This window comes from Lactuca serriola, chromosome 2 (genome assembly GCF_051521515.1).
Source record: "Lactuca serriola cultivar US96UC23 chromosome 2, Lser_US96UC23_V15, whole genome shotgun sequence".
NCBI lineage: Eukaryota > Viridiplantae > Streptophyta > Magnoliopsida > Asterales > Asteraceae > Lactuca > Lactuca serriola.
In genome coordinates, this window is record NC_136409.1 from 110,845,017 (window position 1) to 110,864,100 (window position 19,084).

Genomic DNA, 19,084 nt, shown 5'->3' on the forward strand with positions numbered 1-19,084 from the left:
TGCCAGTTCCTAAGGTGTTTGCCTTGGTGAAAATATCATCACTTAGTTTTCTAGCAACTTTAATAGAATCCATATTCCATATCAGTCTTTTATTCTTGGTTTTAAGAGAATTGATTTGTTTTAAAGAATCAATCAGTTTTTCATTTAGAACATTGTATTTGTCAGTTGATTCTTGAAAGTCTTGTTTCAACTAAAGGATTTCCATTTCTAAAACATCTTTTATTTCAGAAGAAATAACTGACTGATTTTTTAGTTCCAAATCCCTTTTCTGAATTAGGGTATGATTTAATTGTTCCAAGACGTGGTTATAATCTTCTGATTTTCTTTCAACATCTCTTTCCAATTTGCTTTTTGTTATTGTTGATTCTCCAAATTTGAGTTGCAAGGTTTGTAAATCAGATTTGCAAATATCATAATTGACCATTGTGTCATGATATGTTTTGAGATCAGCTTCTAGACTTTTCTCAATTTTGGTTATGTGGGAATCAAATTTTTTTTTTGGAAAAACCAAGTTCAGAGATCATAGACCATACCTGTTCTATGATGTTAGGAGCTCTTGAAGGTATGTCAACACCAGCTACAAAGCAAAAGTTTGATTGTGCTTATTCATTGTCAGCTTCGTCATCAGAAGTTGGCTAGTATTTCACGCTTGGTTCATGGATTGCCATCAATGCTCTTTGTTTTTCTTGGTTTTCCAGTTTCTTCAGTTCATCGGCTCTTTGAGCATAGTATGCTGAGTCTTTGATTTTGGTTTTGTTTTTGGCTCGGCATTCTCTGGCATAGTGATTTGTTCCTTTGCAGTTGTGACAAATGATCACTTCTTCATCACTTTCATCCTTTTGACTCTTAACCGGAAGTCTTTCAGGTGCTTGAGTTTGGGTTTGTTGGGAAGGCTGAGAATGGTTTTGTTGGAATCCAAAATTTTGGTTGTTTTGAAAGCCATTCTTTTGATTATTGTAACCTTGATTTTGGAAACCTTTGTTTTGATTTTGAAAATTGTTGTTTGGATTGTGATTATGACATGAGTTAGGATCGTTTTGAAATCCCTGATTTTGAAAACCTTCGTTTGAGTTATTATGGAAGGAAGGTCTTTGAGAATTTTGTCCAAAGTAAGGTCTAGGTTGAAAACCTGAGTTGTTTTGTCCAAAAGATGGTCTTGGTTGAAACTCTGAATTATTTTGTCCAAAGGATGGTTTGTTTTGAAAGTTTGGTCTAAGATTTGATTGACCATGATTTGGGAGAAATCTCTGAAGATTTGTGTTTGCAACCAATGCACACAATTGTTGATAATCTGCTTCATCATTCGAATTGGACTGTAAGGTTTGGTTTTGAAAAGATGTAGCCTGATTAAAATGATTAAAGTTTTTATCATTGAAAGGTATTTGGTTTTGTGAAGTTGTGGACACAAGAGCAAGTGGTTCTCCAAAAGCTGTAGTGGTTGGTGGGTCAATCGAGGATTCATACGATTAAAGTTCTCCATACAAATTGTACAAAGTTTCTGTATGAATAGCTGGATTTCCCTGAATAATGAGTTTAACCATTTTCCAGCTTTCGAAAAGATTGTTTAAAAACTTGAGATTTATCTTGTGTTGTGTCTTTTTGATACCCAAATTGTTCATTTTGACCATAATAAGATTGAACCTATCGTGAGCATCATGGATGGTTTCTGATGAAAGCATTTTGAAATTATCGAATTCATTCAAAACAAATGTTCTTTTGTTTCCGATAATTCTTTTATTTCCACAAAAACGATTTTTCAAATTTTCCCAAATTTGATTTGCGGTTAACAGCATAATGTCATCCATTTGACTTAGAATATTGTGAGGTATTCCAGACACAAGTTCCTTTTTTGCTTGGAGTTCCAACTTTCTTATGATATTGGTTTGAGTGGCTTGATTTGTAGCAAGAGTAGCCATATTTTCTGGAGTAATATATGTTCCTTCTACACACTTCCAGATATCTTCATTTATAGCGTTAAGATGAAGATTCATACGGCCAACCCACAAATTATACTCTTCAGGAATAAGTATGGGTGCCCGTGAACCAGATCCTAAGCTATTTGCAATGGAGACAGAGTTCATGTTGGAGTAATTTGCCAAAGACATTTTTTGAAATTTTTTTGAAAGGATTTTGAACAAGTGATATTAAAATGAAATATTTAAAGAAAAGCTTATGGAAGGTTTATAAACGCTATAACCAAAAGTTTTTCGACAAAAATTTAAAGGTAAATCACACAAGCTCTGATACCAATTGTTAGATAAATTATTCCTTTTATATATCAGCTCAGATACCGATTGTTGGAAATATAAAAATATGATCACCACAACAACAGGCTCGGTTACCAGTTATAGTGTGACAGATATATAAGTTAAAGATATAATATGTAGATATATATATATATATATATATATATATATATATATATATATATATATATATATATATATAAAGAATAATAATTGCGGAATAAGTATAAATATGAAAGCTATAAATGACTGAAAGCTATAATAATATAAATGATTGTATTTAAACTACGTAAAGCTATAAATAATATAAATGATTGTATTTAAATGACATAAAGCTATAATAAAATATATAAGTATATAAATATATATCAAGTAGGTTCGTCAATAAATTGACTGAACTGGACTCGTGGAGCGACTGGTCGATATTTGTTCTCTTGGAAGAATTGGTCGATATTGGGACTCTTGGAGCGACTGGTCTATATTGGGACTCTTTGAGCAACTAATCGATATTGGGACTCTTGGAACGACTGGTCGATATTTTTTCAAAGATCAATCCGGCATTAGATAAGTGACAAAAAGTTCATTTAAAGCTCGATTTTATGTAAAAAAAAGTTGTTTACAAAAGGGTACAAAATACATGAGTTTATGTATTTGTATTTGAGATATTTTTGGGTAAAAACATGCACACGGGTCGTGTAAGATAAGGTACGAGTGACACAGGTCGTGTAGGAAGGTTTAGGAGGGTTTTCTTGATAATGATGTTGAACACAGGCCGTGTTGGATTTAGGCTTGGATGAACACGGGCCGTGTTGAAGTACCAGGGGCAAATAGAAGGGTACACGGGCCATGTCTGATATAAGGCATGTTGAACACAGGCCGTGTTCACGCATCTGTCAATTTCGGGATTTTTGTGATTTGAAGGTAAGTTTTGTTTGTGATCTTTTGGCTAAGGTAATGGTGTTATGGTGTTTTGAGGATGTTTTCAAGGTTCTTTAGAGGTTGGAAGGAGGTTGATATAAGGTGGTGATGGTGATGAAATTTCTATGAAGATGATGATGAATAGTGATGGGTTTTGTGGTTGATCTTGATGCAGAAGGTTTTGGGGTGTTTCATGGTTGTGTTTTGGTGTTTTGATGTAAGGGAAGTGTTTGGTGGTGTATGGTGTGATGAACAAAGATGGTGAAGATGAAGAAACTTGAGTTCAATGAAGAAGATGAAGATGGTTGATGGCGTTCTTCATTTAGCTTGTTGAAGATCTTCGTGTTCTTCACTTCATTGTTGTTTGATCTTTGTGTTCTTCACTATCTCTAGGGATGAAGATTGAGATGGTGTAGTTTTACAAAGGAAAACTCACTATAACATATGAATCTCTCTTACTCTCTTCTATTCTCACCAACTCTTACACACACTACATACACATGTATATATATATGAGAAACAAATATCTTCTAGCACTTGAGTTTAAGTTGTATGAAAGAGGTTGGTGTATGCAAGTTGTAGTAGAGGTCTAGGAGCAAAAAAACGTGTGATGGGGTTTTTCTTCTCATATCCTTTGCTTTGTTGACTTTTCTTGGTTTGACTATTCAACATTGTTGACTTTTCACACAATGGTATATATATATATATATATATATTGTTGAAAATGTTCAGTTGCATAGCTAATTTTCTCGTCTATGCGTTTTCGTCATTCGCGCGTTTTCATATTTTCCGTTTTGATCACGCATTCATGCAACCTGAAATAATTGATAATATTTGTTAGATAATACAAAAACAGTTCATCTTATTTCAGTGATGGTCACATACAAAAACATTTTTCAACATGATGAAAAGGAGGAGAAAACTCAACGAGTTGGAGGGAACTCGGTGAGTTGGATCGATTCTTTGTGATTCTACGGTTTGATGAGAACTCGGCGAGTTGGGTCTCCTGGACCGTTGACTTTGGCATTGATTTTGACTTTTGACTTATTGTTTTTACCAAGTTTCTCCCAAGGGGTGTTCCAGGTAACCTGAATTGTATTCGAGGAAAATATGGGCTTAGGATAAGACCCATATGGGATCGGACTCTGATGATTGTTTTACTTGATATGCTTTTCAATGTTTTGAACAAAGTTAAATTAGTGTTTTAATTATAACAAAAAAGAAATTTTTACCTTGGATTTTTGGGTCGTTACAAGTTGGTATTAGAGCCTTGGTTTGAGGGATTCAGGCATATCCTCGGGTGTGCCTGAACTCAAACCAAGGAATTGATGGAAATTTTTATAAAATAAAATATTTAACTAAAAAGGAATTTCTAATTATAGAAAGGGGTGTGATGTGTGCAATCGGCCAAGCTCAAGTAAGTGGTTCCTAGAATACCAATACATGTTTATTATGCTATATGATAAGATTATGAGAATTGCATGCTAGATTAGGGCTCAGGATCTTTTCCGTGTTATATGATAGGAGAGACGCCTTCTATGTTCCCGATTGTATGAGCTTTAGTATTGTATGCTTGTCCGTATATCTGATAAGTAGATGGAATGGTTTGTTTAGTGTATGCTGGTTAGATTTTCCGTTGCCTGAATGTTTCTTGCTTTGTGCTTTGTGGAACTCTTAGTGGGGTGAGTTGATTGATAAGTGAGTATGCTAAGTCACATGTGGCACAAATTAAATAATCTTAGAGTGGTGGATTCGACCCTATTGCGCAACTCGTGTTTGATTCCAACCGTTCTAGGGTTGAGTCTTTTACTTGAAGGATTATTTGATCTATGTTGCATGTGACTATATTCATGAGGAAGTCAATTGACATTGGTGGGAGTCCTTCAGCAGCTGAGGCTGTTGAGGTTGGGAACCTAGGAGAGCCTAGGATATGCTTCAGTGAGTTTAGGGGTGCAGATTAGAAGGTTTTGGTGCTTTTGTTGAGGAAGTGACTTAGAGGATTCAAGATGATCACTGAGGAAAGTATGGATATGTGTGGAAGGTAGTATTGGGCCCGTACTACTAAAAGTACAGGATCTATACTCGAATTGTGAGAATCTTGGAGAATCTAAGAAGCTTATGGGAGGTGGATTTTTTTTGCTATGTGTTGATCTTTGGCATGTGATATTTTAGTTTGGAGATGAGCGCTCAGGGATGTGGTTCTAGTTCTGGATTTGGTTCTAGTTCGGGTTCTAGCTCAGGTGCGGATACTGAGCCGATTAGCGAGAGGTTACAGGAATTCATCTCATCGGAGATTTCTCACCGTGTTTCAGAGATAATGGATGAGCGCTTGGGCGCGTTCAGTGCAGAGGTTATGGCTATCATTGGAGCTCGCACTCTATTTTTTCAGGAGTTTCGTGTTTGTGGAGCTCTTGTGTTCCACGGGGAGAGGGACCCCATTGTCAGAAGGAGATGGTTAGCGGATATGGCTAACGCGTTCAGGATGAGTTTCTGCCCCGAAGAGGCGAAGGTCAGATTTGCTTCCTGCCTATTGAAGGATAGGGCACGGGAATAGTGGGATGAGATTGGTAATGGGTTAGGTGATGATGTTATTGATGATATGTCATTGGATGACTTCTCGACCAGGTTCTGAGTTGAGTTTGCACCGGCGATTGAGGTACAACAGTTGGTGCGAGAGTTTCTGGATCTCAGCCAGACTACTAACACTATGGCAGAGATCACTGCCAAGTTCCGGGAGAGGGCTTTAATGGTACTGCAGTATGCAGAAGGTGAGGAGATGAAGAAACTGAGGTATCATGGTATGCTGCAAGATGATATCAGGGAGTTCGTGAGTATTTCAGGGTACGAGACCCTGAATGATATGATCTTTCGGGCCCGAGAGCGGGAGATTGATTTGGAGCACATTGGGAAGAGGGGGTCGGATCAGGTGTAGACGTTGGAGGGTTCCGAGAAGAGACCCAAGACTTTGGATCGTTTGAGAGGCCATCAGGGTAGGAATCAGTGCAGCACGTGCAGGAAACTGCACGATGGAGTTTGTTATTCTAGGGGTTTGGCTGCTATAAGTGTGGCAGGGTTGATCACGTCAGCAGTGATTGTCCTCAGGGGCAAGCCCATTATGTTTTCACTATAATCAGGTTGCCCACAAGAAGGCCAACTGTCAGATGTTAAGGGGAGGAGCAGTGAGCACGCTTTCTCCAGCAACCTTGAGGATCACCGATGGACGAAAAGGTAGGGCTGGAGCCCCAGCGGAGAGGAGTTGAGCTTTGCAGTGTCAGACAAGAGGGGATGATGACTCCAACAGACAATATTGCAGGTACGTATCTTTTGCTTTCTTCCATGTTATTTATATCAGTATTTGTGATTGTTGTTATCTTGCATCGGTTTGGGCAAGTCTATCTCTGGTTTATTTCTTTGATTATGTTTGGATTATATCTTCAAGTAATGTCATATTCCATTTGCATGTCGTGAATTATTAGCGGTTAGTGAAAGGTGGTTTTTTTGCGGTTTTGGAGTGTTGAGCGTTATATTAGGATTAATGATGTAGGGAATTCACTTCTTGTGTTGATTTACAATATGTTGATCGCAAGGTTGTCATTTAAAGGATACATTGATGAAGCACTCCAAATGTTTAATATAATGCTTGAGAGGGGTGTGCTATATGTTTCTCATTTATGGAATTCACTTGATTTTTATGGTGTTTGCTTACATACCATGTTTTTGTTCTTCTTTTGTTTGCATATATTCTATTAGATAATAAGGAATATATATAAGAGGTCAGTACTTTACTTATGAACTATTGTACTAAATTGTTTGAACTTTTTATGTAATTTGATCTAGAGAATGGAATGATGAATTTCAAGATGGATGACTTCAGATATGTTTTTCCCTTGATTGTTACTATTGGACTTTCATGTGAGCTTTATGAAGTTCTTTAACTTTGTTGTATTCATTGCAAGACAAATAGCCATGTCCATCCAAGGAGTTGCACTTACATAATAAAGGTTTATATATATTATGACAATATGTTGCAGGTATGACAACACAGTTTTTGAAGGTACAATTTTTTTTATCAGGATGTCCTCCGAGATGTCGAGTCAAATTATAACATCCATAAATTTTAATCCAAATTTAAACTTTTTCAATCATAAATAAAATCAAACAACGTTTGTTTACAAAAATGTTTTCAAATCAATATCCATCAGAGTGTCCCAAAATCATAACATAAGGATGAGGAGCGGTACGGTCACACCTTCGCCTTGCCATGATCTCTTGAAGTACCTGAAACAATAAACTGAAAACTGTAAGCCCGAGGGCTTAGTGAGCTACCCCCAAAATACCAATACCACACTGACGATACCATATCAGTAATAATCAATAAATCAACATGCATACTGGGCCATCAGCCTGACTGGACCGCCCTGCCAGACCTACAGTCTGTTTGGATCTATCCCGAGCCTTCGGCATGACTGGTCCGCCACGTGGGCCTACAATCTCCCCGGACCACTCATAGGGTATGTTAGCCTTCAGCACAAAGCAGGACCACCTCAACCCAACCAACAACCAAATAACCATGTGCGCATAACTATCATATATTGACATATACAAACATTAAACATATCTATCTCACTGATCATCAATCATAGAATTCTCCTGTAACTAGAGTACCGACCTAGCAGGTCACTACCAATCCCTACGGATCATAAGAGCAAAACATACTGTCTACCCTGATTCCAATCTAACAGATCATAACCACATGTAGCATACCATAACAATAACAACTAAAGGGCCAGTCGTTGTGCCGTAGACCCTATCGATATAGTGAGGATAACTCACCTCGCAGATGTCGACTCGGAAGGTAAACTCCAACTCTCGGATCACTTGACACAGGCTCCACCACATATTATCATAGTACAATATACTCGTAAGTTGTTAACCTTATAAGGTACTCCATAACCCACTAGTCAACCCCTGATCAAAGTCAAAGTCCTCAGTCAAGGTCAATAGTCCATGTTGACCTCGACTCGGCGAGTACCCTCGGCTACTCGCCGAGTTCCTTGAAGCACATTCCAACTCACCGAGTCATTGGGGTGACACGTCGAGTTCCTTCGATTCTCGATCAAACTTTAAGGCCACCCGTCGAGTTTCGTCCTTGCAAATCGACGAATACACACGCATACATATCCTGGAGAAAACTCATCTGACTCGCCGAGTTGTTCTTCAACTTGTCGAGTCTATGTCAAACATCATCGGACTCGCCGAGTTGTTCCTCCAACTCATCGAGTTCACGACCATCTTCATGTGATTCGCCGAGTCAACCTTGCGACTCACCGAGTCCATTCAGTCCTTTTTCTATACAGACCTATTTTGAGCCATGCAGCGGCTCTAAATCACAAATCCAAGCTTCTAGGGCATGCTTTTCACGTAAAGTTGCAAACTTTACGTGCATGCATGGCTACAAAGGTTCTAAATGCCAAATCTAAGCTCTTAATGGGGTATCATGCCCAAGGAAGGCCTCATTCACGACCAATACAACAACTTTATGATTCTAAAACTTAAGGAGGGTCTAGATCTGAAGTTACAACTTCAGATCTAGCCCATAGCCCACCTTATCAACCTCAAAATCCATACCCCCCCCCCCCCAAAAAAAAAAAAAAAAAAAAAAAACGCAACAAAAGGAAAAAGGGAAGTAAGGATGGCAACTTGATACCTCCAAGGGATGCTAGCTGAAGTAAATTCTGCTTCCCACACCTTCCTTGCTTCAATTCCTTTGCACTTCTAGCTTTTCTCTTCTAGCCAACCTTCTTTCCAAGCTTAAGACACACCAAAATGGAATACCACACGAATTAGGGTTTTAAGGAGCTCTCAAAGACTGCAAAGAGGCCAAAGGAGGCTAAGGCTCCTTTAAATAGGGGTGCAAACCCCGAGAATTAGGGTTTCATCTGTTAGCTCCTACTCGCCGAGTCCCAATATGGACTCGTCAAGTAGGTCACTTAACACGCGATCATACCCCGCTGCTACTCGACGAGTAGGGCAACCAACTCGTCGAGTAGAGCTTAACCCAATAAATCTTATTTAAACAATACTTGAGAATCGGGGCGTTACACAAATGGATAGAATTCAATATTTTTTACAAGTTACAAAGGTGACAACAACCTTGATGGTGGTGAGTATTTTTCTTAAATGTAGAAATTCGCAAGCCAAGCTTTTTTAATTCGTGAAAATTTGTGGTTTTACATCTCTTTTAAACCCCTCAATATCTACTATTATAAAATTCCCTGGATGTTATAACAAACCACTTGTAATTTTTACCAAAACGGTAAGAGTAAGACTTGCATTCTTATTGATAATAATGGCAAAGTTAATTTCATTTTTATCCATATTAGCAACTTACTTAACATTTTCTATGAAGATGAGCAATCATATTTATATTTCAGTTAAAGAGAACAAGTACGTTGCTATTATGGATAATTAATTGTAAGTACATTATTATTCAAAAACCAGTAGCTATCCATGATAAAAATATCCTGATAAACTAATTTATATATTTAATTAGATTGATATCTTCTGTTATCGAAAAGAGAAGAGAAGATAGTGAACCCTTTGTTCGAGGAAAGGATGAAGCAATTTGATATATAGATTTTTGAGATAGCCTCAAGTTGTTCGCATTTAGAGTAAGAGGATGATTCTCAAATAACCTTTGAAGGATCCACCTACCTTGAATGGCTCACCAAGACACTTTACAAGAATCTTGGCGATAGGTTATGATATTATCACATACGTTATCCCTTTCGATGTTTTTATGTTCTATATGATATACAAGGTAGGTTAATGTTGTAGTGAATAAGGGATTAGATTTTCTGTTTCATTGTGGTTCTTGTAACCTTCTATCCCAAAAGTGTCATTTTTATTCGAATTTATAGTTTGTTGGCTTCTAGAAAATTATCATGTAATTAATATTAAAGTATAAACAAAACTTATATCTTATTTGTTTATCAAAATTTTTACAAATCTTTGATTTTTTCATTACCATTTTTAATTAACAATATATATATATATATATATATATATATATATATATATATATATATATTATTACATGTGGTTTCCAAGGGTTGTAACCTAATATGAAATAAAATTTTCCAATACTATCATAAATATTTGGATAGACAAAACTGCAAAAATGGTTCCTATGGTATGTATTTTTTCTGAGGTTTGGTCCAAACTTTGATTTTTTTGGTTTCGTGGTCCTTTTGAGCTAGTTTCGTTGCGGATTTGATCTATGAGTAAGCTGAAATGGTTGTAATATCTTTGATGTATTTATTTTTCTTTTTTCTTTCATTTCTCTCTTTTAAAAAAAAAAATCTAATAGTTAGTTATTTTTTTAATAATTATTTTAATAATTAAAAAAAAAGAGGAGTCCACCTCTCTCTCTAGAAAAAGAAAGTCTACTCTCTCTCTAAAAAAAAAGTCAACCCCCCCCCCCACCTACTTCACCATCTTCCATCCATATCTGATGAACACGTATACACATTTCTAAATCATATGAACACATGGAGTTTTCAGATTCAATTTCTCGCACAAACACACATCTATATTTTCTTCATTTGAAGACGGAAATGTCTCGAGAACGTCGTTTGCGGTTCACAATTATGGGAGGAGGTGTGATAATGGCTGCAGGGGAACGTCGGAAGTGAGAGATAGCGACAAGAACCGTCTTCTCCATTCACTCCGATTCAGCGGTAACCCTAATCGAATCTTCATAGCAGCGGCGTCGAAACTTTAATCGGAGTTAGGGTTTGTTGTAGCTCCGACGACCTCAAGCTTTATCTCAAAAACCAAAAAACACATCAACTGAACCTTACCAAAGTGTCGTAGACCTAGAGTTGTTCATCGGTGGGGCTTAGATACAATCCATGGAGGTTACCGTCTCCGATTTGTAGAACTGATTTGAACGAGAGAATACCAAAAACATCAAAGGGAAAGTGTAAAACTGGTCTGAACAAAAATCGGATTCTAACCGGGCTTATTGTGAGTGAGTGATGGATGGAGTGATGCCCTCCTTCCTTGAAGAACAACAAAATGAGCGCTTGAAAATCCATTACCCGCAAGCTTTTTTTAGATTGAAAAATCGATTTCAGTTCTAGAAACAAACCCGAAAAATCGATTGTTCACCGGGTTAAGCAAGGATATATGTGGTATTAGGGTGGAGGAGATGGACGTTGTTGGCAGCGGATGGTGGTGGCGGTGATGGACGGTGGAGATGGAGGTGGGGGTGTTCTTGTTAAATGAGAGAGAGAGAGAGAGAGAGAGAGAAACAGACCCATAATTTTTATTAATAAAACTTTAAATTAAATAGAAAAAACCCTAAAAAATGTATCAAAAGAGCATTTTAGTCTTTTCAGTTTTCTGAGAGACCAAAAACGCAACGAAACTAGGTCAAAAGACAATGAAGCCAAAAAATCGGAAAAAATACATACCACAAGGACCATTTTTGCAATTTTGTGATTTGGATATACATACATACCAAGAGGCTTACAATTGTGTCGAAAACCAAAACATGAGAGTCAAACATGTCATTCAAAGATCCCCAACAGCCTAAGAGACCCTAATGGTATACAAATGATTCGGATAATACCCAAAAAAATATGTTTTCAATCTTAACAACTTGTATTTTACATTAATGTAATTATATCATAAGCCCATGCACCAAAAAGTAACGAATCGAATCAAGTGACTGATGATTTGCATATAGGGCATGATGTTTTCCTTCTCAACCATTCATCTATGCACTGTGATATGAAAACATAGTAAGATATTCGTTAGTCCAAAGCTCAAATATCATAATAAATAATAAATATCATAACAGAGTAAGGGTATATACGTCTTTGTGAAATCCATGAAGGCAAGGAAGATGTCGTATGGTTTCACCAATGGTAGGCTTCTCAAGACAAACAGCACATTCTTGTAGATTTTCTACCTGCATTTTGCACCATGAATTATTAGTAAAGATAGATATAAAAAGACAAAAACACCCCCAATGAGTAACAATTATAATTACCTGAACTGTAGATTGTGGTAAATTACTTATTTGAGCATGAGTTGCACCTCCATGTTGGTGATTGTTATCATCAAGAGCCAACAGCATTTCATAATCATTCCTGAAAGTAAAAAGGTGTTTTAAAATATTATTTTTAATGTTAGAAAATCAAGGGAAAAATATGATATTTTTAATTATTTTATCTTACTCGTTAAATTCACGTCCTACGTGTAACAAGTCATTGAAATCGCGTCCTGATTGAAACAAGTCATTCGGCATCGGCAAATCTATATCGTTAATGGCCTCCAGCGCTTCCAGTATTTGCATTCTCTGTAATCAACAAAAATACGAGGGCATTTTGGTCTTTTAATTCCAATAGAAAGTAGAAAAGCGAGAGTTGTTTAATCTATACCATGTCCAAATCCATGTTTGGAGGAAAAATTGAATTCCCTGGAGATGATAGTGTGCGAGGGCGTCCAGGAAAACGACCTCTGAATCGAGGTAATCTTGTGGAGGTGGAAGTTTGACTTTGACTTTGATTTTGACTTTGACTTTGACCATGGACGCCCCTTTGACTTGAAGCGGAAGGATTACGGGAAGAATTAGATCGTGAATTCTGATACATGTTAGATACAGATGAGCCTCCTCTCTGCAAAATAGACACATTTCTTATTAAAAAAACTCAAAATTTTGATAATATGCATCATAGATATTTGAGTAAATTACATTTTTAGTCCCTAGCTGATTTATTTTTCAGTTTTGGTCCCAAAATGACCTCTTCCAAGTTCAGTCCTTATTTGAGTTTTTTGTTTTTTTAGAAAAAAAAAACATTTTTTGGCTTGGTTTGGTTTTTACATATATAAATGACAAAAAAAAAATAAACAGAAATGTCTAACTTTTGTCATTTTATGTATATATTTAATTGGTTAAGTATGTTAAACATTAAAATAATTATCATGCATTTACAGTTTCGAGTGAAAATTAAAATAATTACATGCATTTACAATTTTACATCATGCTTGTATTGTTTTTTAGTAACTTACTTGTTTTTTGTTAAAATTTAGCAGCATGTTTAACAAAGAAAACCGATGGTTTGTCAAAAACTGATATCTAGAGTAAATTACATTTTTGGTCCCTGTTATATACAAAATGAATATATTTTTGAGACCAAAACTGCAAAAATCAGCTAAACCCAGGGACCAAAATTAGTAATTTTACCACATGGACCAAAAACATTACAAGAAGAACCAAAACAGAAAGAGAACTTTTTGAGATGATAACTTTTTGGACCAAATTTACAAATACCAACTATACTAAAGGGACCACAAATGTAATTTACTCAAAAAAAAAAAAAAAAAAAACTGAGAGAGAGAGAGAGAGATACAGAAGCAGGGCGATATGTAGGACGACCACCAGCATGGGTGGCATGTGAACTATGTTCCTGCCACGTCATCATATTTCTAATCAATAAATACTTTTTAAAATTAAAATATAACACCCTAACAAAAATAATTTGAAATAACAAAGTTGTAATACAAAAAAATAAATTAAAAAAAAAAAGTTACCTCGTGAACTCCAAATGCAGACGCAATTGCAAGCTCCTCATTATACAATTGCTCTTGTAATTCCCTAGCTAACATCTCATCCGCTTCAACCTGTAACGCCCTGACACCTGGATCCTCATCATCTATCCGGGACCCTCGGTTTTCATCAGGCGACACGTCATCAATTTCAATAACCGGATCCAAATCCAAGCTCCCACCACCCCGAGAGTTGTTCTTATTCTTATTCTTGTTCTTGTTCTTTCTAGTTGATCTTGAAGTTGAAGGTTCCCCTGAGTCACTGACACGTGGCACATCTGTATTAATACTTTGGTTAATGGTGGAAGTTGAGGCAGCTTTGCCATCTGGCAATGGGAGGTTGACTTTGGTCAAAGGGTTGCGTGTGGATATCCATCCGTTTGAATCTTTGGAAGGTTTAGATGTTTCTAGACTTGAATTGTTACTTTGTTCTTTTGAGATTAGAGAATTCCTGAAAATAAATGAATAAATTTAGACAAGATCAATTATGTTGTTTGATTATATCTCTGATTATGGATGAAAAATGACCATATTACCCTTACTTGGAACCACCCATTTTGACAATATAACAGTCAAATTAAATCTAGAAATTCTAACAAACTATAAGACATAAATCTTGCAGATAGAAATAAAAATAATACCTTTGAGACAAATGTTTGTTTTTTGCATCAGTCTCTTCACAAAAAGAAGAATGAAAAGAAACTCCTTTTCCCTTAAAACCATTTGAAACTTTAGATTCTGTGGTTAAATCCATGATATCAACATAGTCATGCTTCTTCTCTGTTACTTCTTTAGACTTTGCTATGTTATGTGGAGATATGTATCCATTTCTCACTAGTCTTTTATGTCTAATCACTCCTTTTCCATGGTCAACTCTTTGACCAAATTTGTCAGTATTGGTTAATCCAGATGATTTGCTTGATGTGTCTAATGCATATACTTCAGAAAAATCGTTTATATCTTTTCTAGATGAATGCCCACAACCATTTTGCTCTGTTAAATCAACGAAACTACTGTTTTCTTGGAAATTTGACCTTTGAACATTTGAATTATACAAACTTTTTCCTTTCTCATGATGTGCATTGTCTAATGCAAGATTCTTGGAAGTGGATGAATTTTCTAACATAATACCTGAAGAATTGCTATGAATATGATTATCAGGACGTACAAACAATCTTCGATTGCTATGGAAATTGACGGATTTGCCCTTTTCCCGTGGCTCGTTTCTAGGGTTTTCATTGATGGATTGCTTAGTTATTACACGACAACTACTTGAGCCATCACTGTGGTTTCCAGGGGTATTTTCGTCAGTATTACATGCTGCTATGAATCTCTCTGGAGTGTCGGGAACCTCCACTACTTGATCAATGTCCATGAAATCCATAACCTGCAACACAAAGTGTATATGAAAGACAAACTAATGAGTCACAAACTGAAATGTTATCTTAGAATATTTGAACAGGCTATTTTGGGGGAAATGCTTGTTCATTGTCACACAGCTGACAATAAATGATCTACAGAATCTTTTGCAGATAAATTTCTATGTAGATGCAAGAATATCAAATCCTAGAAAACTGTTCAAATGCAAGTATTAATCTCCCAAAATGAGCAACCACAAACGCAAACCCCATCCGATACTCTCCCCAAAATCGAAAAATAAACAAATTTAGGAAAAACGAGTAATATTCTAGAAACCTTCAAAATCGAATCTACGTCAATCATGTTGATATGAATCGATGGGGTGAAGATTAAAAAATCATACGAAAACGGGAATTTTGTGTATAGATTCCTATTGTCAAAAAAGATGAGAAAACGAAATGAATCGGTAAAGTGTATACCTCGAATTGTCCTCGTTGATCTTCAAAGGAATCAGGTTCTAAATTCATATATCGAATAAAAAATCTAGGGTTCTTTGTACATTCCGTGAAGGAAGACGGTGATACACAGAGTGCAATTTTTCGATCTCTAAGAATTCATCGGATGCAAGAAACAGTATCCATTCGCGATTAGCGAGGTGTGAAACACGGACCAATGAACGAGCGAGGATTGGGTTTGCGCGCGTGAGAATATTTGAAATGCATTTTGAATGCTCCTGCAAAATTCTATTTTGCTCGGTTTATATGGGCCGAAGCATGTAGTTACTTTGATTGAAATTGGGCTATAAAACGTAATGGGCCTAAAAAGTTGCACATGGCCCATGAAAACAAAAACCCAAATGAACTTGATAAAACCATGGACCTATACATTTTCTGATTGAGGTGCTCTTGTAACCGGTTAACCGACCCGGGTTCTTCTAGGCCTAATCTTAACTTGTTAAAATATTTATGCATATCATATATAAATAATACGACTTTTGTTGATTTGTCGTAAAAAAACGTGTTTCTAGTTCACTTGACCCATCTAATGGATTTTCATTTAAGAATAATAACCTCTGGGACACCTTGTTTTCCGGTGTGGCGTTCGATGGGGGTGGTCAGTCGGTTGATTGCGGTTATGTGTTGTATTTTATCCGTTTTAATAGCATTTTGTGATCTTTTAGTGGCCAGTTTTGGTTGTTCGCATATCATTCAGTTCATGTTGCCCCAAGCTGCATTGTAACTAGTTTGGTTGTTCAGTGGTCTCCGTAGTAATTTAGTATGTAACCAGTTGTTTGTTGTTTTTATAAATAAGCTATATTGTCTATCAATTACAAATATAATTTTTGGAATTATGGTAGTGACTAGATGGCTTTATAGTATCATTTGGTTGGTGACATCAATATTGATGTCGACGGATCAAAGTTCAAGGGACGAGTGGTTCATTTATGAAAGAAACATGTTTACTTGAAGTCATCTATTGATATGGTTTTAATGGACAATAATGTATCAACTATCATAGCCAAGTTTTCTCGCTTTTGTTTGTAATGGTATAGGTTTTTTTTATCATTCCTATGTTTATATGAATTTCTTAAGGAAATTGTATCTCTATTATCATCAAGAAAACTCTAATTTGGAAGTTTGAGGATCGTTATAGGATAGGAATGTGTATGATTTTTTAAATATATTTCTCGGTGATACATTGCCCGTTTGAAAATGGCAAAAGACAAGTATAAAATATTTTTTTTCACAAAAACACGTTTGTCAAGATCATGACATCTAGCTTCCTAATTGGTTTTTAGTTCTTTTACTTTTATGAAGTTTGGACATATTATGTCTGGTGATTTTGAGGAGGAGTGTATAATTGGTAAGCTGAAGTCATACTTGCTCTTATCCTTTTGTTATATGTCTCGATATTTATAATATACATGATGTATCTGTAACATCCATAAAATTCGTGAAAAATTTAAACTTTTAAATTCCAATTCATAAATCATCATTGCTTGCAACTTAGTTTTCAAGACATGTTTAATATCAGATTTTTCCCAAAATCATAAATCCAAACACGAGGAGGTGCACGATCACGCATTCGCCTTTCTACGATCATCTGACGTACCTGAAACATAACCCAAAACTATAAGCCTAAAGCTTAGTGAGTTCCCCTAAAGTAACAACATAATACATAATCATAATAATAACAACAAACAACACGCATACAGAGCCTTCAGTCTAACTGGAACGCCCCACCGGCCTACAGTCTATCTGGTACGCTCACATAACCTTCAGCATGACTAGTACGCCTCACCGGGCCTTCAGTCTATCTGGAACGTTCTCCAGGCCTTCGGCCTGACTGGTACGTCCTGGTTCTCTTAGCCTTGAGCACGTAGCAAGATCGCCTCAACCTAACATACCATCACAAATTAACATATACAATATCAAACCCTAGCTAGCATAATAGACAGTCATACAGATCTAACAAATCACTAAGCATAGCGTCATCCTATATGCCAAGATACATGTCTAATAGATCACTACAACATACAAGCATGCAATAAACCAGGATAACAATCCAAAGGGGCCGACCTTGGTGCCTTCGAACCAACAATACAGTGAGGAAAAACTCACCTCGCAAACTGAACAGAATTGATGAGGTCCGACTCCGAATCTCAGCCCTATAATTGATGCCTATTTCCCCCAAGTAACCAAATTCCATCAAAATCCCAAAATACCTTCAAGCTCAAACTTTGTCAAAGTCAAAGTTAAAGTTAACTGGTGAACCCACTAAGTCAATTGAGTCAACCCAGTCGGGTCAACTCAACCGATTCAACTCAACAAGGTTGACCCATGCGAGTACGCGGGGCGTACTCCGGAGGTACGCTTAACATACGCGAAGCCTCGCAGAAGACCACCATCAGGGTGGTTGACCGAGTACGCAGGGCGTACCCCGCAACCTCTAAACTCCATTTAGTGCTTAATGGCTTAAGCACTTAAGCCCATATTTCAAATCCATGACCAAAACACACCCTAGAGTCATAAAGTTTCCAACTTTATGACTTTACATGCCTAATAAGAGCTTAACACAAGGTCTTAATCTACTAATACCTCATATAAGATGTATGGAGCAAATCCAGCCAAAGGGACTTCATTTTTATGGCTAAGGACCCTTCCTAGGGTCTGAAAGGACAGCTCAAAACGTCCAGAACAACCATGCACAAGATGGGACCTTTGGGAAAAGAAAAGCAACATAAAACACTCAAAAATGGGATCTAACAACCAAGATGTCTAGGTATAGACTTTATACCTTTTGGAGCTTCTCAAGAAGGCAAAGATTCCAGATCTACAAGCTTGTTTCCACTTCAAGGCTCCTTGATGCAACTTCTTCCTCCTTTAACACAACAAAAACACTCTCATGAGATCAAAACACACACTAGGAAGGCTAGGGGTTGTAAAAACATCTCAAAGGATGTGGAGGCTAAAAAGGTGAGGAGAAATGAGACATAAGGTTGATTAAATACCACCCAAACCCTAAAAATTAGGGTTTCCTCCTGAAGCTAGTACGCCCCGCACACATAGGTGTATGCCCAGTGTACTAGGGCACGCCCTAGTATGCTCAGCATACATATATTTATGCATAGCATACTCCTTCTGCCATAATTACGAAATTACCAGCAGGGCTTCAAAGCATAACTTATTGGGGTTAAGGAGCAAAATGACATGAAATAGAATTATAGGGATGAATTTAGAAGTACCTGAAAGTCGGGATGTTACTGTTGGATTAGGTGTCTAATCCCATAACTATAATTGGTATAAACTTGAATTGATAGTAACACATTCCTTTTGGGTTGCCTTCAAACCTGACAATTGAATAGGATAATTGTTAGAAAGAGAAGAACGATTTATTAATTTATTACTTGGTTAATAAATTAATTAGAAATCGAAATAAATAAT

The 19,084-nt window shown here is 36.6% G+C and overlaps 1 protein-coding gene across 1 annotated transcript; it reads right to left on the reverse strand.

Moving 5' to 3' along the window:
* Positions 1 to 11,652: 11,652 nt before the first annotated feature.
* LOC145086625 (uncharacterized) lies at positions 11,653 to 15,858 on the reverse strand. Its single transcript, XM_079024443.1, has 9 exons — positions 15,620 to 15,858; positions 14,423 to 15,168; positions 13,767 to 14,232; positions 13,586 to 13,642; positions 12,614 to 12,850; positions 12,410 to 12,531; positions 12,223 to 12,322; positions 12,046 to 12,141; positions 11,653 to 11,953 (listed from the first exon to the last, which is right to left on the reverse strand). Exons 1-9 carry the CDS (start codon positions 15,665 to 15,667, stop codon positions 11,891 to 11,893), a joined length of 1,935 nt encoding a protein of 644 aa, XP_078880569.1. The 5' UTR covers positions 15,668 to 15,858; the 3' UTR covers positions 11,653 to 11,890.
* Positions 15,859 to 19,084: the final 3,226 nt, after the last annotated feature.

Excerpts from the sequence above, each read along its gene's own strand:
- LOC145086625 (XM_079024443.1), bottom strand. The coding sequence starts at position 15,667 with ATGAATTTAGAACCTGATTCCTTTGAAGATCAACGAGGACAATTCGAG. Across the intron at positions 14,233-14,422 it reads AACAAACATTTGTCTCAAAG|GAATTCTCTAATCTCAAAAG; the intron begins GTATTATTTTTA and ends ATTTATTTTCAG. Across the intron at positions 13,643-13,766 it reads CTGCATTTGGAGTTCACGAG|GAACATAGTTCACATGCCAC; the intron begins GTAACTTTTTTT and ends ATGACGTGGCAG.